The following is a 27640-nucleotide window of genomic DNA, read 5'->3' as shown; positions in this document are numbered from 1 at the left end:
AATTATCTTCTTTGGATATTGAACATTTAACTAAATGACCAGTGGACTGATATGGCAGGTGGCTCAAAACTATGAGATAAAATACAGCATTAGCAGGCAGTCTTATTATATTATTTTAATACCCTTTAAGACACTTTTTTTTAGCATTTTCACTATCACATACCCACATGATATGACATTTGAAGTGCATTTTGTGTACTGTACAAGGGCTTTGAATTCAAGTCTTTCTTTCTAACATGCATCCATCTCTCTCTCAGGACAAAACTGAATACACAGATTATAATGAGTTCTATGACTACACAGAAGAAGGGACTGCCACTGAAAATCCCACTGACAACGTCGGTACTGAAACCGAGGTAAAGACTCTTGCTCATCTGTATGGCCCAGACCCATGTCAATCACTGTGGGAATTTCTTCAGCCCGCCCACTTCCACACTGTGTGGTCTCTGATTTATTACCCTGACTCTCACGCTCTCTGTCACTTTGCCTTTCTGTCTCCTCATGTGCCATCATTCAAATACAAGCTCCAAATGTAAGTTTTTGCTAGATCTGCAGACTTTGAGAAAATGTATTGACCATGCATGAAACTGTATTACATATTGTGTTTATCAAGAAATAATTCCACTGTCATAGAGACCATTTTTTAAAATTAATTAATTAATTAATTTGGCATTTTAGATAAACAGTGCAAGTCAATATATCCTATCTCAAGTTGTGACATTGTGAAATGTAACACTGAGGTTTTTTTGTTTTTCTTCTTCTTCATTTGTAGACAGCTTGATTTCTTTCAGAGTGATTTAAACCATCTACTATTGTGTTGAAATGTGTAATAAAGTTGTCGGCCAGCTGTTATTTACTTGCCAAATCTAACTTTTACTTGCACTTGAACCGCTCATGTTTTAAATTCGGATATAAACAGCTAAGAATAAGCAGTTGTTTTAAAATGAACAATAAATGAATATTCACATCTAAACATTATATACATTTTTTCTGAGTAATGTGAATCTCGTGTGTGATATAGCCCAGCACTGCTGACACTGGAGACTACTATATTGAGCAGGACTATGGCACTGAAGCCCCTTCTGTTTCCATTCCAGCCAATGAGGTAGAGATCTGCATGCTTCTAATTTTTATGTCCCATGGTCTATTTTAAGTGGGTTTCTATTTAAATAGCCTTCTTTTGGTAAAGCTTTCTTGGCTTTAGAATACTATTTTTCAGCTTATTTTCTGATTAATTAAATAATTGCTATATTTTAGATCGTTTTAACCAAGCTATGAGAGAAAAGTAGAAAATCATCCACATTTGAGGTGCCAGCTCTACTCGAGGTGGTTCATTGTGGTCTTTCCTCACCGAAAGTTTGTAGCTCAGTCTGATTTTTATGGGTAAAAGGCAAATAAAAACCACTATTCCATGTAACAATTTATGTTCAGCTGAAAGCAGTGAAATCATAACATTTTCATTATTTATGTTATTTCAATAGTTTGATGATTCTGTCACAGTTTGTTCTAAGACATCGCACAAATGAAGTCTAAATGAAGAACATCCAGCTTTAACTGGAACAATATGTCTTGCATTTAGCGATGGCCAAACGTCTGCTTCAAATGATACACCTACATGGGCTGACGCGGCCTCATAAAGCACTCCTGGTATACAATACAAAGGCTGGGATTAACTAGAGAAATCTTAAGTACTTTTGTTCACTGGGTGAGGAAGGCTGTCAGACTTAAAGCCAAAATAGTTTTCCAGTAAAAGAAAAGAAATGCTGGAAGGCATAGGATGTACAAAGTAAGACAAGAAACCAATGCAGCATTATCACAGGCAAGGTTGTTGTGGTTTGTCATTTTATTAACCAAAACGATTCAGATTTTTTCAGATTGTTTCTATTCAGTGCAGTGGTAAAATATTGAAAGTTATAGTTGTTTGTCACACAAAGTTGCCCCCAAAAGTATTTTAATACTTTTTGACACATTCAGTATAAACTGAATGGCATATAATTAGAAAATTAGAGTTTATGTATGTAAAATGTATAACTATATATTGACATGCATATATATTTTAATGAAACAAACATAAATTAGTATTATTATTATAAATAGACAATATAAATAGATTTTTATTTTTTTTTGCTTAAATGTTATGAAATTAATTGAGAAAGAAAGCAGTTTTTTAAATATCTATTGTACAATTGTAAGGTCATATCATAAAATACACATATTACAGAAAATAGTTACACACTGTCATGTCTAAAACGATCCCATTTATGTATTTTCACCTGTAGATCTTCATTAAATGAGTTAATTAGTTTAAATAGGTGTCTGCATTAACTAACCTCCCTGTTTCCTTCATTCGCTGACCTCCTGCCTTCCCGGGCTGGGCAGAATCCATCGCCAAAAGAGGAAGTAGTAGACGACTACATTACAGGGATAGAAGAAGTTGGAGTGGATCCCACCGTTGCCACCAATGAGAATGTGGATATTGTGGAGTCCAAAAGCACTAATGGTGCAGAAAACCAGGACTTCAAGGAATATGACATTAACGAATATGATGCAAAAGAGAGAGACCCCAGCATTTATGAAGATTCGTTCTATGACTACAATACTATTGGAGCTAATCCCACCGGATCAGCCTACGAGAGCGAGTTTGGACCAGGCCGACCTGCTGAAACGCAGGTCACGGAGAGTAATGTGAGTTGACTTCTCCATCTTTATGTTGGAAACAAGTCAGTTGTGAGGCAAGAGAATACTGAGGATGTTTTTTTTTATTTATTGCAATCACATAACTGTAATTCTAATGTTCCTAATTAATAGGAATAATGTCCATTTACCTTACTATGTTTCAGTATGTCTGCTGACACAGCAACACATGAAAGTCACTCAATTGTAGCCATTTTGCTTGTGGTGTGTGGGAGACAGGAAATGAAATGTTAGCTATGTGATTGCAGTGTTGATCTGTTATAACTTGAGACTTATTTTCACAGCTCAACACAAGCACTCGTTCACACAGACACTTACACACATGCACACACTGACCACAGTGGCTTTGTGCTCCTTTTCTTCATTCCTAGAGAGATATATCATCCTGGTCCACAAATACAAAACACACATGCACACACTAAGGGGCTGAATTTAATACTTGTGTTCCACACTTATTTTCTAATCATCCTCACAGTAATCACTAAGCATGTTCACAACTTGGCTTTATAGAGTTATACAGTCAATTTTGGGCATTAGCTGTAGTGCTTAATGTGCTGTTTTAAAGTTGTTTGGTATACAGGAGTAGTACCTCCTCTGTCATTAAATCTCAGTTTGTTTTGCCTCTGTTGTAGGTTGGTGGTGGCTATGGTGGTGAAAAGGGGCAAAAAGGTGAACCTGCTGTCATTGAGCCGGTAGGTAAACTCTACGTGAAGCTTTTACAAGTACCAAATGAAATGCAACTACTCATAATGCATCATATTTTTCCCCTCAATAGTGTGGCAGTTCTGAATGTGGCAGACTGCAAAGAGTTATATATATAACATTATATTAACCCAAAAATAAAAGTTAACACTTTAGTGTTACGGCCAATTCTCACTATTAACTAGTTGCTTATTAGCATGCCTATTATTAACATATTGGTTGTTTATTTGTACTTATAAAGCACATGTTCTGCATGACCATATTCTACTACCTGAATTCCGGAAATGTTGGGACGTTTTTTTTTAATTTGAATAAAATGAAAACTAAAAGACTTTCGAATCACATGAGCCAATATTTTATTCACAATAGATCATAGAGAACATAACAAATGTTCAAACAGAGATGTTTTGCCCTTTTATCCACTAAATGAGCTGGATGCCTGCTACAGGTCTCAAAAAAGCTGGTGCTGTGGCAACAAAGGGCTGAAAATGCAAGAAATTTTGAAAAGATTCAGCTGGGAGAACATCTAGCAACTAATTAAGTTAACTGACATCAGGTCTGTAATATGATTGGCTATAAAAAGGGATGTCTTAGAGAGGCAGAGTCTCTCAGAAGTAAAGATGGGCAGCGGCTCTCTAATCTGTGAAAGAGTGCGTAAAAATATTGCGAAATACTAAAAAAAAAAAAAAAAAACAGTTCCTCAACGTCAGATTACAAAGGCTTTGCAAATCTCATCATCTACAGTGCATAACATCATCAAAAGATTCAGAGAAATTGGAGAAATCTCTGTGCATAAGGGACAAGGCCGAAGATCTTTGTTGGATGCCCGTGGTCTTCGGGCCCTCAGACGACACTGCGTCACTCATCGGCATGATTCTGTATTGATATTAATAAATGGGCCCAGGGTGCGGTTTCATAAAACTAGTTTACCAAATAAGCCAGGCTTATTTCAGTAATTCTGACTTATTTTCACTTGATTTGGTTTCCGAAAGCAAAATTACCATAGCTCAAGCTCAGTCACTATAGCAACTTATGCTGAGAAAACAGGCTAACTGTTAGGCTAAGCTTAGCTCCTCTTACACTGACCAATAGGAATGCATCGATATTACCACTGACTCTCTCACCTACAATTAGTTGACTTTATTATTAGTCCAAAAATAAAAGTATATAGAAAATACACCTTAAAAAAAAAAAAATAGGCTTGAGATATTTTAATACTTCAACAAATTAAATGGAAATGAAATTATATATATAGAATTTATAAATGCGTATGTTATGTATGTCACGGTGCACACACAGACAAGGATATAACTTCAAATAATAGTCTTTACTGATAACATCAAGGCAGGACAAGACAAGGCAGGACAAGACACAGACAGGAACACCGGGGAGTAACGAGTAGACCAGACGAAATCAAACTGAACAGACAGGACTATAAATACACAGGTAAATCATAGATAACGAGACAAACACAGCTGGACAAGAATTAACTAATGATTACATTTAACAAGGACAGGAAACAAACCAAATATGGACACAAGAGGCAGGAACACATGACACACACGACAGAGGACTGACAATATATTTATGTATATATGTATGTGTCTGTGTTTGTACATATGCATATATATAGTTGTTGTTTTTTTGGTGTTTGGCTTAGTGTTATGTTAGAATCATTATTATACTCTTATACCTTTTGTTCTTTAATATTTTTAATTGTTTTTAGCTTTATTTTATTTTTTTCATTTAAATGTTAAGTTTTGAAATTTTGTTGTATGTATTTGTAATTTATAAAGTTTTAGCTTTTAGTTTTGGATCTGTTTTTAGTTGTTTTAATACTACAATTGATTGCTTCTGTTGTCCTCGTTTGTAAGTCTCTTTGGATAAAAGTGTCTGCTAAATTACTAAATAATAATAATAAAATAACATTAAAACATTACAATCTAAAATGGCTCTTTAAAGCTCTAAAGCATTAAAACACTAAATCAAAACTTAAAATCACTGAATTAAAAATTTAAATAAATCACAGAAATCAGACTACATTTTAGCTGATAAGAGGAACACACATTTAATTCATTTGAGCTAATATGACTGTATTAGCCAGCTTACATTCACTTCAGTTTTTACAGATTTACAGTTACTGCTCTCATAAAAATACACTTATATGTAGGATTAAAATACTATGTGTCACATTTAATGTCCAACAACAAATATTTTAGCAGAATGTATATTTTATTCTGAATTCTTGCGCTATTATTCTATTCTGCTCCGTCTGTGCTGTGCGCATGCGCACAACAGCGCTCGTTCACTCGCATAAGCCCCGCCCACTCCTGACAGCGAAATTGATATATTTGCATGACTTTCTAACATTTACAGATGAAAAATATACCTGTGATGTATCAGTTATGCACTGAGGAAAACACAACGTCTCAAATGCTTTAAACAGCACAAATATTCGATGTTTGCCATGGTGGATCGATTTGATCCATGAACGACATTAAGGGCTGCTTAAGAATAAGCGTGCACATCAAATGATCCTGACTCATTGAACCTGGATGGAATTAGTGAGACTGCGTGAACTTATATTGTCGTTTATGAAACCCGATTGATTATAGTTCCGATTGATTTGTTAGGTTATTTCAAGTCCGGTTTTGGACTTTAATCCCCGCTTTTCTTAGCGTCTTTTATGAAACAGCCCCCAGGAACACTTCCAGAAACCACTGTCGGTAAACACAATCTGCCGTGCCATCTGCAGATGCCAACTAAAGCTCTATCATGCAAAAAGGAAGCCATATGTGAACATGGTCCAGAAGCACCGTCGTGTCCTGTGGGCCAAGGCTCATTTAAAATGGTTTCAAAGTGGAAAACTGTTCTATGGTCAGATGAGTCCAAATTTGACATTCTTGTTGGAAATCACGGACGCCGTGTCCTCCGGGCTAAAGAGAAGGGAGACATACCAGCATCTCTGATGGTATGGGGGTGCATAAGAGCATACGGTATGGGCAGCTTGCATGTTTTGGAAGGCACTATGAATGCTGAAAGGTATATAAAGGTTTTAGAGCAACATATGCTCCCCTCCAGACAACGTCTATTTCAGGGAAGGCCTTGTGTTTTTCAGCAGGACAATGCAAAACCACATACTGCAGCTATTACAATAGCATGGCTTCGGAGTAGAAGAGTCCGGGTGCTGAATTGGCCTGCCTGCTGTCCAGATCTTTTAGCTATAGAGAACATCATTAAACGAAAAATATGTCCAAGACGACCACAAACTCTTCAGCAGCTGGAAACCTATATCAGGCAAGAATGGGACCAAATTCCAACACCAAAACTCCAGAAACTCATAACCTAGATGCCCAGACGTCTTCAAACTGTTTTGAAAATAAGAGGAGATGCTACACCATGGTAAACATGCCCCTGTCCCAACTATTTTGAGACCTGCAGCAGGCATCAAATTTTAAATGAGCTCATTTTGTGCATAAAATTTTACAATTTCTCAGTTTAAACATTTGTTACGTTATCTATGTTCTATTGTGAATGAAATATTGGCTCATGTGATTTGAAATTCTTTCAGTTTTCATTTTATTTCTTTTAGTTTTTCATTTTTATTTTTAAAACGTCCCAACATTTCCGGAATTCGGGTTGTACATCACTAATCTGACCCAATAACTTAACAACTACCTTACTAGCTATTAATAAACAGCAAATTAGGTATTTAGTGAGGCAAAAATCATATTAAAAGGTTTGTTAATAGTGAGAATTGGACCTTAAAATAAAGCGTGACCAAATAAAATGAACTATTGTATATTAATACATGCAGTACCAGTCAAAAGTTTAAAGTCGGGAGGATTTTTAAATCTTAAATGATTTTTTAAAAGTCTTATCCTCACCAAGGCTATATTTATTTGATCAAAATACAGTAAAAACAGTAATATTGTGAAATATTATTACAATTGAAAACAACTGTTTTCTGTTTTAATATATTTCAAACGGTTTTATTCCTTTGATGGCAAAGCTGTATTTTCAAGAGCCTTTACTCCAGCCTTTAGTGTCACATGCAAGAAATCTAATTCTAAAATGTTGATGTGGTGCTCAAGAATTATTTCTTATTAATAACAATGCTGAAAACAGCTGTTGCTTTTTTTCATTTATTAGATTATATTAACCATGTAAAAGTCTTTACTATGACTTGTGTTCAATGTAATGCATCCTTTAGATGCCAATGTAGTCATACCTCCTAATTATTCTTTGTACTGGAAAGGGAAGATGGCAGCAGTCCAGGAAAAAAATTCTTACATTAATACTTTCAAATGTCAACGTATTATTCCTCTGATTTTGACAGCAGTTGCATTATTCGCTTTTCTTGAATAGTGAAAAAAGGCAATTGGTTCAGTTGGACTAAATGAACCACATGTTTTGGGTTCCTCTTCATTCTTCACTGATTTTCTTTTTATTTCCGTACTGCTCATACTGTGAGATTTACGGCCTGCCCAGCATGCTACCGTATTCATGTTTTTCTTCCTCTCTCCCGTTCAATTCTTTTCAGGGAATGCTGGTAGAGGGACCCCCAGGACCACCAGGTCCCGCTGTGAGTATCACCTTGTTCCGCACTCTTTTTACACGTCAAAATTACATAGGAAAACTTGACTTTATGGAAAATGGCAGCATAGAGTGTTTCTGTCTATGTTACATTGCCTTTGACGTTTCGCATATCCTTTTTGTCAGGGTCTCCCCGGCACTCCAGGTATACAAGGCTCCCCGGGCCTCCACGGAGATCCTGGTGAGAGAGTAAGTTAACATTTCCCAAAAAATCATCCCTCATATGGGATACATGCTATCTCTTAATCCTGTTTGTGGTGTTAAAATGTCTTATTCACGTATATATACCAGTTATAGATAACAGTATCCCTGTCAGAACTTTCACAATCCCTTTCTCACTTAAGGAGTTAGACTTCCACATAAAGACAATGGTAAAGTTTACATTGTTTAAAGCATTGAGAGAATAAGCCTATGACAAGCAGCATGTCGTAACTATCTAAACGAGCAGATGTGTGCATATTACCTGAGAGGTACTACCTGCATAAGACCTGAGAGGCCACGCTGAAACCAGATCTGCCTTTAAATCCTCACTCTATTAACACTTCCAGAGGAGCAGCAGACTTATAACCTCTCATACACATTAACACATGCTCATTCTCCCATAGATGCTTATATGTGGTGCTGTTCGCACCATTTTTTAGAATTGTAAATGCTCTCTGTTGATTAAAAAGTCCACATATTAACGAACAGCTGGAATTAGTTTTTCCTCTTTACGGTGGTGCAGCTTGGCCTCTTCTTCTTAACCTCAGAGTTAACCTTTGCAGTGTATTCTGGGAAACGGACAGCACTCCCACCATCATTGACCTGTGTCTCCTAGCACAAAGGGCTTTTTGTCTGTGAGTGGAAGCGATTTCCCACTCGCTTTGATCTCCATCAGTTCCTCCTCGTATGAAGCTGAAATCTGTAGCCTAAAATGCTTAATTAACAATGGCAGCCACTTCCTTGGATGGCGAGTACATCCTTCCTGATTTATATACAGAAGCACATGTGCGCTAGGTGTCAGTGTATATGTTACATACTGTAGAAAGGACGTTTGCCCAGCCTTAAAACACACACACATGTACTCACACAATTACACCGTCATATGGGAACAATTTAAAGTGAGCCATCTACAAGAGGACCGTGACATGCGTGCTAAAGAGATCTCTTCCCAAAACTACCCTAGCAGCATTCCTTCATATGAGTGCATGCGTTCAAGTCCTCCCAGCTTTTCTTGTGGAGTGTTAGTTTCATTACAAGCACGCACACAAATAAACAGCGCAATGAAAGGAACTATAAACAACACAAAACATACATAAACCTCAGTATAAATATAAGGCGAAATAAACCTAAGTGTATTATTATGGGATAATGACAAGGCTTTAGCACATTAGCTATTTTTGATTTCGGGCGTAAGGAACGCTGCGGAAATCTCCTGCAGTTTAGGTGCAATTTGCGAAAGCACCACAGCATTTTTCTCTAAACTGTTTAGTCAAGCTTTTGTTTTTGTGAACTGTTTAGGGATTTTGAGTTGATTTAGGTGACCTAACTGACAATTTAAAATGATCCTACAGTATTTTTCCTGTATTTTAAACGTTAAAGAAACAATCTCTTTCCATGCCTATAGTTTTCTTTTTTTTTGTACAGCCATTTACACATTCGTTTCCCACACACTTTATGGTTCATTTCCTTCTGTTTCCCCTCCCTCTTTTCTCCTTCTCTCTTTTTCTCTCAGGGCCCTCCTGGTCGTCCTGGTTTGCCAGGCGCAGATGGAGCTCCCGGGCCCTCTGGCACCATCCTCATGTTGCCGGTAAGCTCGTCCAACCCATACATTTCCAATGATTCTGATTAAGGACAAGATTTTCCAGCCTGCAATCTTAAAGAAACCACTGAACATATCTCAAAATCAGCTGCAAATGGCCACTTCCTCTAACATTGGACAAATTACTATCATTGCAAACATCCTTGCAGGTTATGAATTGTTACAGCTGCGAAAAGCCGTAACCCCACTGCACTCACACTACACCCAAAAGTCTACATTAAATCTACACAAACTGGCACTTTGCAGCCCAGATGCAAAGCCATAATGACAAGACCATTGAGTAGTGACTCCAGTGGCCCCTCTAAATTCCAGCATGCAGTAAAAGTACTGAAATAAACTTGCGATTTCTGTGTTTGTGGATGTTTCTCTGACAGTTCCGTGCTGGTGGGGAAGCTCACAAAGGTCCGGTGGTGACGGCACAAGAAGCTCAGGCCCAAGCCATCCTTGCCCAGGCTCGGGTGTGTACCCTTGTTCATGTTGCCCATGATTTTTATTTATTTTATTTTTTTGGGCTGAAACGAGTGTGTTAGGTGCAGAGAATGTATATGAGCAAGTTTAAAGGGACTGTTAAAACTAAGACAGGTTTATAGTTCTCATAACACTGTATGGTACATGGACATGTACAAGCTGCCAGTAACACAACTTATGTACTCTACTACAGTTAATGTCAGGTTTGCAAACTTTTCTTTTTTTTTACCATTTACTTTGTCGCTGCAGTTGACTATGAGGGGACCACCTGGACCAATGGGATTGACAGGACGTTCCGGCCCTGTGGTGAGTGTCCCATTTCTAAGTGACATTTAATAAGGACTATATAATTTGAGGAAAGCATTAAACAAAATGATTCCTTTTCAACAAAATAAAACTATGTTCTATTACTACTGTGCCACTTACACTTCATATGTTGAATATATTTTTACAAGCTTTTTACCCAATATTTGCTGGGTATGTGTTGGTAAGTAATTGTAATGCAACAAGAAAAAGAGAAAAATATATCTATAAAAAACATGTATGAACTAAATTTCATGAATAGGTGATGTTAGATTTTAAAAATGCTTTAATCAGTTGCCAATGTTTCTGTGACAGTATGCCCTTTTTGTATTTAAAAAGCATGAATAATTTTCAGTGTAAATTAATTGAATTTAATTTAACAAATAGTTTTACAAAAATATATTGCATGCAATGAAATTAAGTTGTGAACATGAAGTTAAGGCATTTTCATTGTTGTTGTTGTTGTTATTTTGTTTTTAGAAAACATAAACATTTTTCAATGTGAATTAATCAAATTTAATTTAATAAACAGTTTTACAAACATAAATATATTGAGTTTTGAAGTTGTGATCAAGAAGTTATGGCATTGTTCAATTTAAATGTGTTTAATTATTTATTATTATTATTTTGTACTTGGAAAGCATGAATCATTTTCTATGTAAATTAATAAAATTTAATTAAATAATCAGTTTTACAAACCTATATACAGTATATATTGCACACAATAAAATCCAGTTGTGAACAAAAAGTGCATTGTGATGCTTGTTCGATTTAAATGCATTTAATTCATTATTATTATAATGTAGATGAGGGGCACAGAAGAGCACATAAGATAAACATGATCTAAAATCCACATGCATGCAAGATTTACCTTCGTGAATGTCTCTCTTCTTTTCCCGTCTTCCTTTCAAACCTAACTTCCTCCAGTTGACATCACACAAACACTGATAGGAACATGTGTTGCTTTCATCTAGCTATGATTTATGACCAGAAAATGAACAGTTCTTCAGTGCTGGTGTGCTTTCAGGCTGTCTGCTGTTTGTTTTCACGTTCCCTTCTCAGATTTCCTTTGTCATTTTTGTGTTTCTGTATTTCATCCTCTTGAGATGAATCGTACTAAGAATGCCACTAGAATTTCTCTCATTCTTTTCCACAGCTGCCTCCAAATCAAATGCCCTTTAAAAGCAATGGCAGAGGAATGTGTTTGGATAGCCAGATTGTGGCCCAAACACAGCTCCACGCATATGATATTGGTATTTAGAGAGGTGTGTGAGATGTAAAACTCCTCTGTGTATGTATGTGTGTGTTTCAGGGTGGTCCTGGTGCATCTGGTGCTAAAGGGGAAAGTGGAGATCCTGGCCCACAGGTGACTATGTCTCTTTTTAACAACCTGTTTAACAACAGCTTTAATCCTAACTGTAATCCATAATGATATGAGTATTCCTGAGACTCAGTATCTGATCATTATTCCTAGTATGTTGCATTACCATTTTAAAAGAAATAATATTATTATTCAGCAAGAATGCAATAAAACTGATCAAAAGTGACAGTAAAGACATTTATAATGCTACACAATATTTAGATTTGAAATAAATGCTATTCTTTTAAAAATTAATATTTTTCAAATAATCCTGAAAAAGTATCGTTTTCACAAAAAGCAGCACAATTATTTTCAACGTTGATAATAGTACGATATTTCTTGAACTGCAAATCAGCATATTAGACTGATTTCTGAAGGATCATGTGACACTGAAGACTGGAGTAATTTTCCAAACCTAAACTTTTGAACTTTTTGACCCCAAACTTTATGTAGGTTTACTTGTCACTTTGAGTTGGGATAATGTTGTATTAAAAGTGCTGAACATTTGATAATCACATAATCACACTACTTTTCTATTCAATTAATGTGTTTTTGATTGATTGAAGACCGCAGGGATGATTAGATATATATTAAAAGCCATAGTTCACCCAAAAATAAAGATTCTGTCATTAGACTTTTAATTTTTGAGTGATCTATTCCTTAAAGGTGCGTTACATTGGAGGAAATATTATAGTTAAAGATGTGCATAATGCTTATAAGTGACTGTTTTCTTTAGGCCCACCCTGAAATTAAATTGGTAAAGTGGTATCCAGTTGTAGTCATTATTTGTTGCAGATTAATTTAATAGAGATTTGCTTTTCCTCGGAGCCCACAGGTGCAGCCGCCATAAATTTTAACGCTGTCATAAAAATTAGAGTGCTTCTTTTCATGGTATAGCTTACATGCAATTGAATGCAAAATATGCGGAGGGGGCAGTAAAATAGCACTTTCTAACATGCACTTTTACTCTGAAGCAGAGAGAGTCTCTTTATTATGCTTAAAGCCTAATAGTTCTTCCTCACTGTTAGCTGACTGAGACTCTCTGTCAGTCTCCTGTTACTTTTTATGTGACGTAAAAAGTAACAATTTAACAATTGCTTTTATTTAATATTCAACACTGCTTTTTCATTTAGCAGTACGCTTTCATTACAGAATGTTGTGTGTTTTTAAGGGACCAAGAGGACTTCAGGGCCCTACTGGACCACCTGGAAAAGCAGGCAAGAGGGTAAGAATAGGAAAAATCTGCTCATGCTGTGAATTGGTAGTGTTTGATTGTGGCATGACATTGAAAAAGCAAAAAGGTGACATACATAATACATCTGCAACACTGCTGCTGAAGTACTGAGGCAAAGTGAAGCTGAAAGGCTCTACGCAAGAAGCCCACTGTTCACTCTCCAACCGCGCACCAGATTTTCCGTGAAACTGTCTGTGTCTATTAGCCTAGACCTTAATTTACCTGTTTCAGCTTAACTGAATGACATATGTCTGTTGGATTCACATTCACATCTGCCAGTTTTAATGCCAAACGTTTCTCAGATTCTCCTTTGACACAGTTTATTCACAGTTGTGTTATAAATGAGTCAAATTACCACAATAACTCAATCCCCAAACGTGCCGTAGACTCAATACACGTTATTTAGGTTGTGTGTACTCGCTCGCGTCATGTCATCTCCTGTCGGGAGATGTTGTTTAAAACATATGTTAAGCACATTAACCTGCAGCATCAGGCTGATGATGCGACCTGGTTTTACAGGGCCGAAATGGAGCCGACGGAGCCAGAGGAATTCCTGGAGAATCAGGAGCCAAGGTAAAATCACCTCTGACTCAAAACCTCAACTCAAAACACACTTAGCACTGATTGAGGTTTCAGAACTGCTTCTATTGTATTGAAAACTGGGAGTGTTTGTTACTGCATGTCTGCGTCATATAATTACTGATTTTGAATTAATCAGTTAATCTCTACTAGCTAAAATAATCATTTAAATTAAACGTTGTTATAACATTGATAATGTTGTGGAATAATTACAATAATTATTAAAATTATCAGACTAATATTTTTGTTTGATTTAGTAACAAGGAAATTATATACAAAAGGTAACACTTTATTTTAAGGTCCAAATCTCACTATTAACTACGACTTGTGCCTCAATAAACTCCTCATTTGCTACTCATGAATAGTTAATAAGGTGGTTGTTAAGTTTAGGCATTGGGTAGGACTAGGGATGTAGAACATGTTCATGCAGAATATGTGCTTTATAAGTACTAAGAAACAGCCAATATGTTAATAGTAGGCATGCTAATAAACAACTAGTTAATTGTGAGAATTGGTCCTTACACAAAAGTGTTACCAAACAAAAACATCGGTCTGATTATATGCAGTTCAGGCATAAATAATAGCTGTAAGTGGCCATTTTATCCTCAGAAATAAAAAAAAAAAAGTCAGATGTATTGTTTTTGATATATATATAAGATACCTGAAGATGAACATGAAACATTTTTTTAAATATACTTAATTTTTCAACATTAATTTGAAAATGCATTGTGTAAATATATTTATAATACACAGCATTTGTGATTAAAAATGTATTTTTTAGGTTCAATTAAGTGCGCACGCACACACAAGCTATGCAATTATTTTGTTAGATTTTTTTTAATCAGTACACAGCCCTAGTTTTGAGGAAAATAACGACCAGGAATGAGTAACATAATAAATGCATAAAAACATGCACTTAGGTTTTAACTTTGACAGCCCTATTTTTATTCTCGTTGTAATTCCTGTCTAACAGGGGGACCGAGGATTTGATGGACTTCCTGGTCTTCCTGGTGAGAAAGGACACAGGGTAAGTGCTGAGCTATTCTTAAGAACTCGTACGTAGTTTCCTTTCATTGTTGTAATACTTGAAATGAAAGCGAATTGTTCTAGACAGCAGAATGCATGCCTGACCACCACCCGTGAGAAAAATTTATTTTTAATGTTCAATTATCAAACTTACAGCTTGTCTCGAACAGTGTTTTATGATTATGGGAACAATTCTTGCCTGGTTTCATTTTATTTCTCAGCAGCAGTTTTCCTACAGAAATCGACTATATTGCATTAACTCTATTTGAAAAGCTTCTCGACGGCTCCTGCCAAGACCGAGTGCATTTTTATAATGTTCCATGTCTGCCGCTGTACGTTTTGTTTAGTGTGCTGACAGTCAGTGGCAGGAGAAGTTTACCTCCTTATAGTGGCACTGGGGGTTGTTTGGCGTGCTTGCGTTCCTCTGGCAAACGAAAGCTGCACTCGCTAGGCACAGCAGAGTGTGGCTTGCTTGGCCTGGGCTAGTATAGTGAAAGAGGCCTGCAGATCACAAGGAGCTGTGTATATTTCCAGCCAAAGTGCTGTCCTCCTAATCCTGCCCTGGGTAATTACAGGCCCTGCTATGTTATAGCCTCTTCTTATAGGGATGCAGTCTTATAAATAGTGGTCATGGGCCCTAACAATGCATGGAGCCAAAAGTAGGCAGGCAGGGATAGTAATAATACATGTACTCTTTTTCTCCCTCTGTCATTTAATCTCTTTCGTTTTCTTTTAGGGTGAGGCAGGTCCTATCGGCTCACCAGGCCCTCCAGGAGAGGATGGACCGAGGGTGCGTTTGTCCAAGTGACACATTAATTTCTTATTTTGATTCATATGTACTTGCATATGTGTGTGCAGACACGTTGGCAAGTGTGTTTGTGCTCTTGTCTGCAGGGCGAGGATGGTGAGATTGGACAGAGAGGAATGGCAGGAGAAAGTGTAAGCATCTCCGTCTCTATTTAAATTTTGTATTCTCTTGCCTTGAATTCCCTTCAAAATATTGTTTTCTATGTGAACTATTCAAATCGTAGTAAACATTGTTTGAAGCGTCAACCCTCTTTTGCATCACGGTGTAAGCACAGACTTATGAAATATTTCCAATATTATGAAGTAGTTTCTGTTTGACCCTGGCAAAAGAAACCAAAAAAAGAAAAGAAAAAGAAAATTCCTGTATATGCTAACGTTCAAAGGTTTGGGGTCAGTTAGAAAAAAAAATCAATTGATCTAAAGTGACATTAATATTTATACAGTATATATATATATATATATATATATATATATATATATATGTATATATATATATATATATATGTATATGTATATTTTTTTTTTTTTTTTTTTTTATTCAGAAAGAATCAATCAGAAGAAAAAAAAACTGTATCACAGTTTCAACTGTTTTCAACGAATTCATTCAGATATTATTATTATTATTATTATTAATTTAATTTATATTAATCTAGAATGATTTCTGGAGAATCGTGTGACACTGATTCTAATGGCTGCTGAAAATTCATGTTTGCCATCATGGCAATAAATTATATATTGAAATATATTAAAATAGAAAGCATATTTCACAATATTACTGTTTTACTGTATTTTGATCAAATAAATGCAGCCTTAGTACGCATAAGAGATTTCTTTAAAAAAGAAATCGACTCCAAACTTTTGAACGATTGTGTATTTTTAATTCATGAAGTGTCTAAGGCCACAAGTAATGTGACCTTTTCATGTAAGGTGTGTATTATCAAGTTAAAATTTTGTATATAATCTAATTAGGAAAAGTGAAGTATCAAGTTAACAATGGTAAGCACGTGAGAGTTATTAACTTAAATTTATGCCTAAAAGACCTTGACTGCCAACTATAATCACTCTTCACGGTCCCCCCTGCTCTTTCCACCTCAAATCTTAGTATTTGTTGCTCATTGCTCATTGAGGTAATGTCTCTGTATAGGAAAGGAGCACTGCAGTTTTCTATTTTCTCCAGCTCTCTTTCTCTGTTTCTCAAGACACACTAATAGTCTCACATATTTTACTCACTCTTTGACTAAATACTCCATCAGCAGAGATCTAACAAATAACAGAATCAGCCCTGAAGATGTAGAACCTAATTGGAGCGAGTCCCACAGTTGATGTAGTGAACCTCTGGGTCTACAGCACTAACCCAATGTACCTTTGTTTCTGTTTTACATAGTTGTTTCTAAACCATTTTGAATTAATTAATAAAAAGCATGTTCAGGGTGTCCTTTCTTAAATCTTTTGCTCAGACCGGAAAAATAATAATTAACCTTTATTTGTCCTTTAAAATAAAGTTGATCCAAACACAGTATGCAAATATTATTGAAGTCTTAATCAGTCTAGATCACAAAGTAGTCATACTTTTGACAAATGTGACTGTTATACAATGTAACTATAGGGGGGTCCACCAAGTTTTCAATTTTTCTAGTGGAAAATTTACATTTGCACTAAACAATATATACCATTGAGTTAACTTCAACCACAGCTAAAGTTCAGCTAAATGTTTTCCTATCCCTCCACTTTAACTTATTACTCATCAATAATGATAGTATTTTAATGATATTGTAGTGTAATCATCATCATAAAGTGATTTTTAGTGACCTAAACCAGGGCCTGCGGGCCAAAGCTGGTCTATGATGCCTTTTGATTTGTCCTGCCATGCCATATCACAAAATGGGGTTAATACGATTTAGGTGAATGCGATTTGTTTGTTTTTTTATGTAAATTTTAATATAATATTGTTGGATATAATTCAACATTTACTTTTTAGCCCACAGCCCTCAATGTAGTTTGTTTTTTGGCACCTTATAGTAGAACGTTTGGCCAAATCTCTTATAAAAGTATGTATAAATATGGTACTTGTTGTTACTCAAAATACAACAGATATGAACTGTAAAAGGGGGTCCATGCTCCATATCTACCAAGGGGTCTTTTGGCCTGAAGACTATTTGTGTTCATTATAATGGACTGATTAGTTCTCACAATATGTCTCTTTTATTTATTACCAGGGTCCAAGAGGACTTCTGGGCCCCAGAGGTTCTGCTGGGACCCCTGGACAGCGTGTATGTACCATAAACACCACACTTGCTTAATTACAACTGTACAAATAGCATGAAACTCACAGCTAAAAACTTCTGTTTTATACACATGCAGGGTCTTTCTGGATTGGATGGACCACCTGGCCCTAAAGGAAATATGGTAAGGACTTTCTCTCCCCTGCTTTAGTAGTGTGTTTATCACAGAAGAGGGCCTCTTCTGGTCACCTCATGAAGGGGTTTCCTGGTTTCCCAACCTCTTACCTCTCTGAACCATATTTGTTGTCCAGACTAAAGGTGACATCTAGGTAAGGCTATTAGATGAGAGAAACACAGTAGGCCTGGCAGGAGAGAGCTAATGTCACTGTTACTGCAGCAGCAGCAGGGGGGTGATCTTTGACCTGGAGTTACTGAAATTAAGAAGGCATGAAGTCTGCCACTAAAATATGCAAGACAGGAAGTGTAGGATTAATGTAGGCATGCATTTCAATGTTTTTATTCGTTTCTTATTCATTTGTTTACAAACTGTGGCCTGTGAAGAATTCAAATTGGTCATAGGGATTGACTGATTGAAAAATGAATGATTAAAAAAATAATCATAATAAAACCAATATTTAAAAAAGAAGATCCAACAATGAATTAACTAATAAATCATCCTAACAGTGACATAACTGATTGTGTTTTCATTAATGTCATGAATAAGTGTTTGTTGTATCACTTCAGTAATGTAGATCAAAGTTATTTTACTTATTTATTTATTTTCACTCAAGGTCTCACTCTAACTACAACTGCCTTATGCAGTTTTTTTTATCAAATTTGTACCCATCTCTATGTCTCTTCCTTGGTTTAAAGCTGCTATAATAGATTTTATTACAGTAGCCTGTGCAATTCAGGAAGGACGGCCAATGGAAAAAAGATGGATTTGCAATTTTCACGTGTCTGTTGTTTAACATGTAGAGTATTTTTGGAGTTTGAGGTATTGGGACTGTTTTTCATATCTTTATAAAATGTCATCGGCTCCCTGGAGCAGTGAAGTGTAGGAATAATAATAGTGTTGTGTTTTTTTAAATATTGTAACAGGGTCCTCAAGGAGAGCCTGGACCTCCTGGACAACAGGGGAACCCCGGTCCGCATGTAAGTATCAGTCAGTTGATCACCTTCTGTCAGTCTGCTCTTTTTCTCACACTCTCAGACAACCTGCTTGTGATTTTCTAATCAAGAATCTTTCACTTCCCATTTCCCATTACATTTTTGTGGTTTTTAGTCTTTGTCTATTAGCTTTGAAGTAATCTATACACTACTGAGCTCCTAAAAGCTGACAAACACATTCTTTTGTAGATACACTAAGGTCAGTAAAAAGGTCAGTAAAAGGTCCGTTTTTTAAGAAATTCTTATTTTGATTTAGCAAATTCAAAGTATTGCTGTTCTTTAAAAAAATAAATCCGCTAAACTATTATGCAGCACAACTATTTTCAACATTGATAATAATAAACGCTTCTCAAGCAGCAAATCAGCATATTAGAATGCTTTCTAAATTTTCACTGACAACTGGAGTAATGGCTGCTGAAAATTCAGCTTTGCATCACGGGAATAAATTACTTTTGAAAATATATTCAAATAGAAAACAGTGCTTTTGAATGATAAAAATAATTTGCAGTATACTGTTTTAGCATATTTTGTATCAAATAAATGCAGCCTTGCTGACGCCAAACTTTTGAACAGTACTGTAAATGAGCCAAAAACATAGATGATTCTTGTTCATGTACTGAGTAGAATTTTGTCCAATCAGATGTTTTCCAGAATGAGAAAGTCCCTCCCCCAATACCACCTACAACTGACTAGCTATTAGTCAAATCATGTTTATGACTGTGACATACATTTGCTATAGATTTTTGGCTAGTTTAAAAGAAAAGGGGAACCCACCCCTTCAATATCTCCCACACAAACTTCCTATTTTAATTGGAAATATTTCAACAAAGTGATTTCATTGATTTATTATATGCTCTTTTTATGCATTTTCTGTTGTATTCAGTTAAAGGTAGATAAAAAAAAGAATTTGACAGAAAAAGTAATGAGGAAACAAGTATAGTCACACTCATGCACAGAATAACATATCATGTTCGTCATTCTCAGTTTTTTCCAATATAAACCTTACTATCAGATTTCACCTGAAGACTCCATATTGTATTATCTGACTTCTGAAATCTTGTCTTGCAGGGTCTGCCTGGTCCTCAAGGCCCGATCGGTCCACCTGGAGAGAAAGTGAGTTTGCTCCGGCAGCCATCGTCTTTGTTATTACAGACAGCGTTATTCTGCCCTAACCCTATAAACGATTGAACAGACTCCTCGGTTTCCAAGCTGCAGGTTGCTAACAGATCAATGCTGACTAGAGGAAAACCACACACACACACACACACACACCTCAAGACTCACTAATGCTTTGACAAGCAGGAGATATGCTTACACAGATAACTGTCATTGGTTGGTCTCTCAGACGAGCATTTTCTCAGGGCTCCTGGAAGGAGGCCAGAGAGTCTGAAATGTGACTCCAGAAGTGGTGGAGTGTTTCCAGACGTACCATATGATTAGATCTCTTCTTTACCAAGAGGAAAAAGATGATGATGAAGTGCTTTAGGATTGAACTGCTTATAAAAGTTGCCCAGCGAATCACTTGGGCACACCAGTAATCGCAGCCTTAATTGTGTGTGTTTTTCCTCGCTCTTCTCTTTCTTCCTTCTTTTCTCACTTATCCTCTTTCTTTTCTCTCTCTCTCTCTCTCTCTTATAGGGTCCCAGTGGGAAACAGGGGCTCCATGGACTGTCTGGGGCTGATGGGCCTCCTGTAAGTGGATTTTTCTGTATTTCATATTCTCCCCTCCCCTAAATCTCCATGTTCATATCAAAAATGCTTTGCATCATCACATATCATTATCCAGTAACCACTTGATGATGATCCTGGCTTGAGGGGAATATATTTACCTTGCGTAATTTAGAATTAAAGTGTCGGGTGCCTTTCAATCCATAAAAAATGAAATTTGAATTGGAATGGCAGGAAGTGGAATTTACTGAATTGCAGTCCAAAGAAATTCAACACAGACACGACAGAGGACTTCCATTAGTCCAACACAACATCAAAATGAGCAAAAACAGACATCTTCTTTGATTTCACTCTTATAGCCTGTTTCATGTGGATTAATTCCATTTTGAAGACTATAAATATAGTATTCTGGGGAATGAAATTCCACTGTGGTCCATAAATTTATATATTTATTTAAATATATATTATTTGTTTATAATATTTAGTGTTGTTGGTTATTGATATAAGTAATATCTAATACTCATAGAATTTAAAAAAATCTAAATAATATGATTTTTTTAGAAAATGACCTAGTATGTATTTATTATTTATTTTTGGAAGAAAAAATATTGCATGTTAAAATAGTCTTAGAATATACATGTTTGTGTATTTTTTTTTTTATTTCATTTATTATAATGATATTATAATGGGTGTTTATGTCACAAATAATAATATACATTACCATTCAAAGGTTTGGGATCTGTAAGTTTTGTAAAGTTTTTGAAAGAAGTCTCTTATATTACATAAAGCTATGTTTATTTTATAAAAAAATATATAGTAAACATTATAAAATTAAATACATTATAAAATAAATTTTTCTATTTGAATATATTTTAAAATATTATGTATTCATGTCATGGCAAAGTTGAATTTTCAGCAGCCATTACTATTATTCAGCGTCACATGATCCTTCAGAAATCATTCTAATTTGCTGATTTGCTGCTCAAAAAAGTACATTATTTTATACATTTATTCATCACACACTTATTTTTTCATTCCAAATTTGCACATATCAGACCTGTACACACATAATTGTCTATATTATATATTGTGTTTTTGCTGTTTTGTACATTGCCTATTTGTATATATATATATATATATATATATATATTATTTTATTATCTGTGTCCTGTCCTGTTGCTGTCATTCTGTTGCACTGTGGAGCTTCTGTCACAATAACAAATTCCTCATATATGGAAACATATCTGGCCAATAAAGCTCATTCTGATTCTGAAAATTATTTTATAATCTTACTAAATTATCTTATTATTATCACTGTTTTTGACAAAAAGACAGGTTAAAAAAAAACAGCAAATACAATAAATAAATTAAATAATATATATACATTTGTTATTATTATAATTTTTTTTATAACAGTATAATGTATTTGCTGTGTCTTTTGGCTAGTTTACTCATTTTGATTAATTTAACTTGCTGAATAAAAGTAAAACTAAAACAAAACAAAAAAAAACTTACTGACCCAGTTTCATTTTTTCTCCCATTTTTTCTTTTTTTTTTTTTGCTACCACAATTCCAATACTAAGTGATGCACAACCTCTAAAAATGTCATTCCTGCAAAAAAGACTCTTACACTGGAATAATCATAACACTGGCGTTTTTAATATTCTGAATACTGTAAATTACTGTGCACTAAATCCACAAGACCATACCCAGCTGCATTTGCCTCATGCCACTTTCAGACTTTCAATGAATCAATGCTTTTGTTTATAATCTTTGCACAGGGTCATCCTGGGAAGGAGGGTTCTCCCGGGGAGAAAGGAGCAGCTGTGAGTGTATTTTTAGTTTGTCTCAAAATGAATTGTCACTCTAAGTTCCAGTTATTAACCACATTTCAAGTACAAAGCCACTAAACACCCGCAAGGCACAATTTTGCAGCTGTCTAAAAGTTCAGTAGTGAAATTAAAGCCATTTCTCTGTCTGTAATTAACACTAAATGTGTGGCCCCTTTAGATGTTTAAAACATAATTCCCCTCTATTAATCCTGATTGATTCAGTGTTATTATATTTACTCATTTCCTATAGGGCCACCCAGGTCCCCAAGGGTCCATTGGCTATCCCGGTCCCCGAGGCGTGAAAGTAAGCAGCCTTGATTATCTTCATCTAACTGGTTCTTTATTATGTGCTTTTATTCTATCCATTAGAGACACTGTTTATTGTTCTGTCCATTTAGGGTGCAGAGGGCGTTCGTGGCTTGAAGGGTGGCAAAGGAGAAAAGGTAAGCAAATTACCCATCCCCTGTCTCCATTACTGAGCTCTTGGGTCAGCCTCTAAAATGAGGCACACAGATTCATATTGTAGCTCCATCTGCTTCAGGCTGTAGCCTCTGCATTGGCCACCAAGTGTCAGTGTTTCATTCATACAATCATCAAGACTTTTCTAAGACGTTTCTAAAATGCATCTTTATTTATAGTCTCAAACTTAAAATTTAAATTTCAAGAACACTTTTATAGTTTGTGAAATGAACGTACAATCATAGATATGATTTAATTTCTCAGACTGAACTAGTTTGAACCAGCAGTTTACACTATGGCCACAAGATGCCAACATTTAGCCATTATGTTCTTATGGAGTATTTGGAGTATTGGATTAAAAGTACTAGATAGTTTATTCAGTATTTTTAGTTTTTCTCTTTGGAAGTTTGAAAATCTATGAAATAATATTATTATTAACAATATTTATTTATTTAAAATGAGTTTTTGAATTTTACCCAAATAAATGCTCTGAGATTATGTTTTTCCTGGGTTCAAGATTTACATTTAATTTTTATTTAAATTTTCGTTTTTCATTTGTTAATTTATTCATTCATATGTACATACATTTACATTTTGCCCAGATATATAATCTGAGTTTGACTGATTTCAGGGAGAAGATGGTTTTCCTGGGTTCAAGGGTGACATGGGCCTCAAGGGTGATAAGGTGATTAGCAAACACGTATAATTACATTTAATTTCAATCAACTCTTATAAACACTTATTTATGGTGAGTTTTAACCATTTAGGTGTTACAAGTCTAATATAATGTTTGTGCATTGTTGCTGGTGTTCAGGGAGAGGTTGGCGTGTTGGGCTCCAGAGGAGAAGACGGACCAGAGGGGCCGAAAGGTAAATCAGGTCCCACTGGAGAAGCTGGTCCCATGGGCACGGCAGGAGAGAAGGTCAGTTTGAAACTCATTATGTTCAATATAATGGCAAAGTACTTGAAATGACCAGCCCTGGAAAAATCAACACTAGGGATTTCGGGGCACTTAAGTGTCTGTCAGGGATTATTAATACATGTGTGAATTAAAACTTAAAATGACACCGAACTCATAATCATAAATTGATTCTGAATGCCAGTTTTAAATGTCAGCCAAATACTCCACCCCAGCTCCAATATGCTTTTACAGTTTATGGAGGGTGATGAAATGCTTTATTGTTACTGCATAGGTCCTGATGAGTATTTAAAAACTCAAAATGACAATGTGCTGAGTTTGTTCTTTTTTCTTTTCGTTTTTTAGGGAAAACTTGGTGTTCCAGGTTTGCCTGGCTACCCAGGAAGACAAGGTCCTAAGGTAAGTACTGACACGTTTCCTGTTGCAACTTTAGCATTATTTTATGTTATTTCGGTTTTATTTTTATTTATTTTTTCAAAGCAACTTTAAGATTATTATCTCTAGATTAAATTTAGACCCTAATCCTAAATAAAACTATGAAGTTATCATGTCTCTTAAACGGTGCCACTGTCAGTACTGCTTTATTTATATTTTGCCGAGTGCTGCTTTTGACACGCAAGGCCTGCTGTTCTCTGATAGCCTGTGTTAACAGAGTTAATAGGATAAACAGCGTCCATGACGCTGACTGCTTTATCTCTTGGCCACCCGGTATGCAATAAGTGCAGGCCTGTGAATATCTCAAGACTGTGCAAAACACAGTTTGTGATGTATGTCAGCTAATTCATTCCGTTCAGGCTGCTGACACCATCAAAACAAGTATTTGATTCAGTATAGGGCTGGTCCACTCAAATAGCTTGAACTCCCTGGTATTTATTCATTTTTTACTTTTGAAGTTTTTTTATGAAGTGGATCCTACTTGGCTTGAATAGCAAGTGGTGCAAAGTGACATTGAAGTAGTGTACAACCTGCTTTGTCAGCTATTTCAGCTCTGGGTTTACAGTTGATGTTTGGGCTGTGCAGGGTTCTGTTCAAATTATTTGAGGAGTGTCTGAGCGTGGAACGAAGAGCGGAGTTGTGTGATGATTATAATTATTATTATTATTATTATATGTTAAATGTAATATTTAGCAAATCTGAAAAAGAAATCCAAACTCAAAATTGATACCCATTTTTCATACTGTAAAGTATAATGTTGTGATGCCTGAATTAACTAGTAGAATTTAAATTAGATATTAGATATTTTAAATAATGTATCAGTTGAAAAATGTAAAACCCAGAGTGGAGCTGGAGCGTTGCGATTAATGTTAACTTTCAGCAGGAATGGGAAATTGCTGTCGTCCTTCTCCACTCACTTCCCCTTGTTCAGTCAAACTGCAGTGTTCCTTTTTCTGTGTGTGTGTGCGCGCATATGTGTGTGTGTTTGCAGTTGTCTGTTTGATTTGCTCCATTATCCTGTGCAGGTGACCAACCCGTGGAGTAAATTACTGATGCGTATCCATTGTGCACAGACCGCTTCCCCTTCTTTGCCTGCCAAAATAATTCGACCTTCAATTTCATCTCCTGTCCTTGTGCTAACAAGCGCACACCGCTCATGTTTATCAACTCCAAAAGCCTGCCCTCTGAGTATCACCCACATAACATTAGCATTAGCAGTAACGATGTTGAATTATTCTTCAAGGACACCCTCTCTCTGTCAACACAGCTTCACTTTTGCTAAAAAAAACCAAGTTTTTTGGCATGTTTTAAAGGATATTGGATACTTTTGAAGTGAAGTGAGCATGCTCCCCTCAATGTATCTAATAATCTGTCTGCATCTTCAGGGTTCAACTGGTTTCGTTGGCTTCCCTGGAGCCAATGGGGAGAAGGGAGCAAGGGTATGTATGAGGCCCTTTTGATTTCACTCTAAGATTATATTTTTTACAAGCTACAGCCTGAAGGAGCCATTTCTATCACACTTCTCTGGTTCTGATTACAGACAACTTCTACCAGAAGTTGACTAGTCTTCAAGCTAACTTATTGTAAATATAGGGTTGTAATTGTTTTGTTTTTTAGGGTATTGCTGGTAAAGCAGGCCCACGAGGACAAAGAGGACCAACGGTATGTAAAGCTTGAATCTTTTAAGTAGAATAGAACACTTTTTTTTACATACGCTAGTGATATACAAGACTTATCACTAATAACTTGTCCTCAGGGTCCCCGTGGTGGAAGAGGTGCCAGAGGTCCAACAGGAAAACCTGGAGCAAAGGTCAGGCTTCATCAGTCCAGATTCAGCTAACTTAATTAGTTATTGGTATTTGTGAATGCTTGCTTTTAACTGCCACCTTTGACTGTGTTTCTTTTTTTAGGGAACAGCAGGAAATGATGGACCAGCTGGTGGCCCAGGAGAGAGAGTGAGTGGTCAATGAATTAGTTCTCCCATTCAGTTGTATTTGTCAGATTTCCTGGTCAAAAACATTTCCATTACATTTCCCTTACATGTTACTTTCTTCATGTTTTAGGGACTCCAAGGACCTCAGGGCCCTGTTGGATTAACAGGCCCTAAAGGACCACCTGTATGCGGTTTTATCCATTTAAAAAAAAAAAAAACATTTTAATGCTGTGGATAGGAATTATTCTACTCTTCAACTTACTTTAGAATTTCCACCATATATGAAAATAGGTAGAGAAAAGTCAAAATTGAGAAGAAATGAAAAATTCTGAGATAACTAATTATGACATAAATTGAAATTATAAAATAAAATTATTCATGGTACAAGTTCCAAATTATAATGACTTTTAATGTCTCATAAATTCTACTTTTTAACTCAATTTATTTTCACTTAATTTTAGTTTTTACTCTACTTTCTACTAAATTATAATTGAATTCAAAATGAATTCCAGATAATTCATTGAAACATTTAACAAACAAAACATTGAAATTATAATTTTGACATTTAATGATTTAATAATTTTGTGTCATAAGTGTAATTTGCGTTATTTTTAAGTTAAAATGATGACACACGAAGTATAGATTCATTATTTGTCATAAATATGACCTAATTATTAATCATAATTATTATGACACAAAATATTTCGATTTTTAATGTGACAATTTTTACTTTTATGTAGTAATTTCTACTTTTTATGTCTTTTTATTTTGATTTGCGAAAGCATCATTGTTTTTCCTTATGTGGCTTACTATACTATAGTTCAAATGATAGGTCTAGCTGTAACCATTAAACCACAAAATCCAAAAGAGTAATAGCCACAAGTCTGTTGTATAATAATTACATAAATGTGATTTAATCACTATTAATTATGTAATTCCCTCAGGGGCCTCCTGGAAAGGATGGATTGCCCGGTCACCCTGGTCAGCGAGGAGAGACTGTGAGTATCGTTTTGTCTTCATAAGTGTTTTCTGTCTCTTGAGTAAAGAGGAATAAATGTTGTGGACAGTGTTTATATGGTGTATTACCTTTTAGCTGCTGACAGTGTCAAGGCGCTACACTGCTCTTGGCAGGTCTATCTTTCTGTTTCTAATCAAGAACGTCTGACAGATGGAGTGCTAAAAGGCGAAACTCATTTTATCTTAAAAGACAAAACCGGAAGAGGAATGTATAGTTTGAGACAGCGCCATTGGTTTGGGAATACATTACTCACCGCTGACTGGACGAGACATCTGTCAATCAAGGTGTGCAGGAAGAACGAAAAGAAAAACAGCAGAGTCAGCTGAAGCATCAGCTCCAGTGGCGCAGATAGTAGATCGTGTGTCATCGTCTGTTTTGACGCGATCGACCCGGGTTTGATCTCGCCTTTTGCCG

General features: G+C 35.8%; 1 protein-coding gene across 1 annotated transcript in view; it reads left to right on the top strand.

Annotated features, from left to right (window-relative positions):
- LOC306881365 (collagen alpha-1(XI) chain-like) overlaps nt 1-27640 on the top strand; it is an 86284-nt gene that overhangs the window by 26369 nt on the left and 32275 nt on the right. Inside the window, exons 6-37 of the mRNA XM_079435437.1 lie at nt 258-356; nt 1022-1105; nt 2380-2685; nt 3327-3386; nt 7940-7981; nt 8119-8181; nt 9707-9781; nt 10168-10251; nt 10511-10567; nt 11877-11930; nt 13096-13149; nt 13678-13731; nt 14711-14764; nt 15500-15553; nt 15658-15702; nt 17787-17840; nt 17932-17976; nt 18894-18947; nt 20031-20075; nt 20601-20654; nt 22412-22456; nt 22713-22766; nt 22861-22905; nt 23553-23606; nt 23736-23843; nt 24186-24239; nt 25661-25714; nt 25893-25937; nt 26032-26085; nt 26186-26230; nt 26339-26392; nt 27153-27206. Of these exons, the coding sequence (XP_079291563.1) occupies nt 258-356; nt 1022-1105; nt 2380-2685; nt 3327-3386; nt 7940-7981; nt 8119-8181; nt 9707-9781; nt 10168-10251; nt 10511-10567; nt 11877-11930; nt 13096-13149; nt 13678-13731; nt 14711-14764; nt 15500-15553; nt 15658-15702; nt 17787-17840; nt 17932-17976; nt 18894-18947; nt 20031-20075; nt 20601-20654; nt 22412-22456; nt 22713-22766; nt 22861-22905; nt 23553-23606; nt 23736-23843; nt 24186-24239; nt 25661-25714; nt 25893-25937; nt 26032-26085; nt 26186-26230; nt 26339-26392; nt 27153-27206 (2103 nt within the window). The remainder of the gene's footprint in view (nt 1-257; nt 357-1021; nt 1106-2379; nt 2686-3326; nt 3387-7939; nt 7982-8118; nt 8182-9706; nt 9782-10167; nt 10252-10510; nt 10568-11876; nt 11931-13095; nt 13150-13677; nt 13732-14710; nt 14765-15499; nt 15554-15657; nt 15703-17786; nt 17841-17931; nt 17977-18893; nt 18948-20030; nt 20076-20600; nt 20655-22411; nt 22457-22712; nt 22767-22860; nt 22906-23552; nt 23607-23735; nt 23844-24185; nt 24240-25660; nt 25715-25892; nt 25938-26031; nt 26086-26185; nt 26231-26338; nt 26393-27152; nt 27207-27640) is intronic.

Source organism: Barbus barbus (assembly GCF_936440315.1).
Source record: "Barbus barbus genome assembly, chromosome: 15".
NCBI classification, from domain to species: domain Eukaryota; kingdom Metazoa; phylum Chordata; class Actinopteri; order Cypriniformes; family Cyprinidae; genus Barbus; species Barbus barbus.
This window is presented reverse-complemented; position numbering and strand designations above follow the sequence as displayed.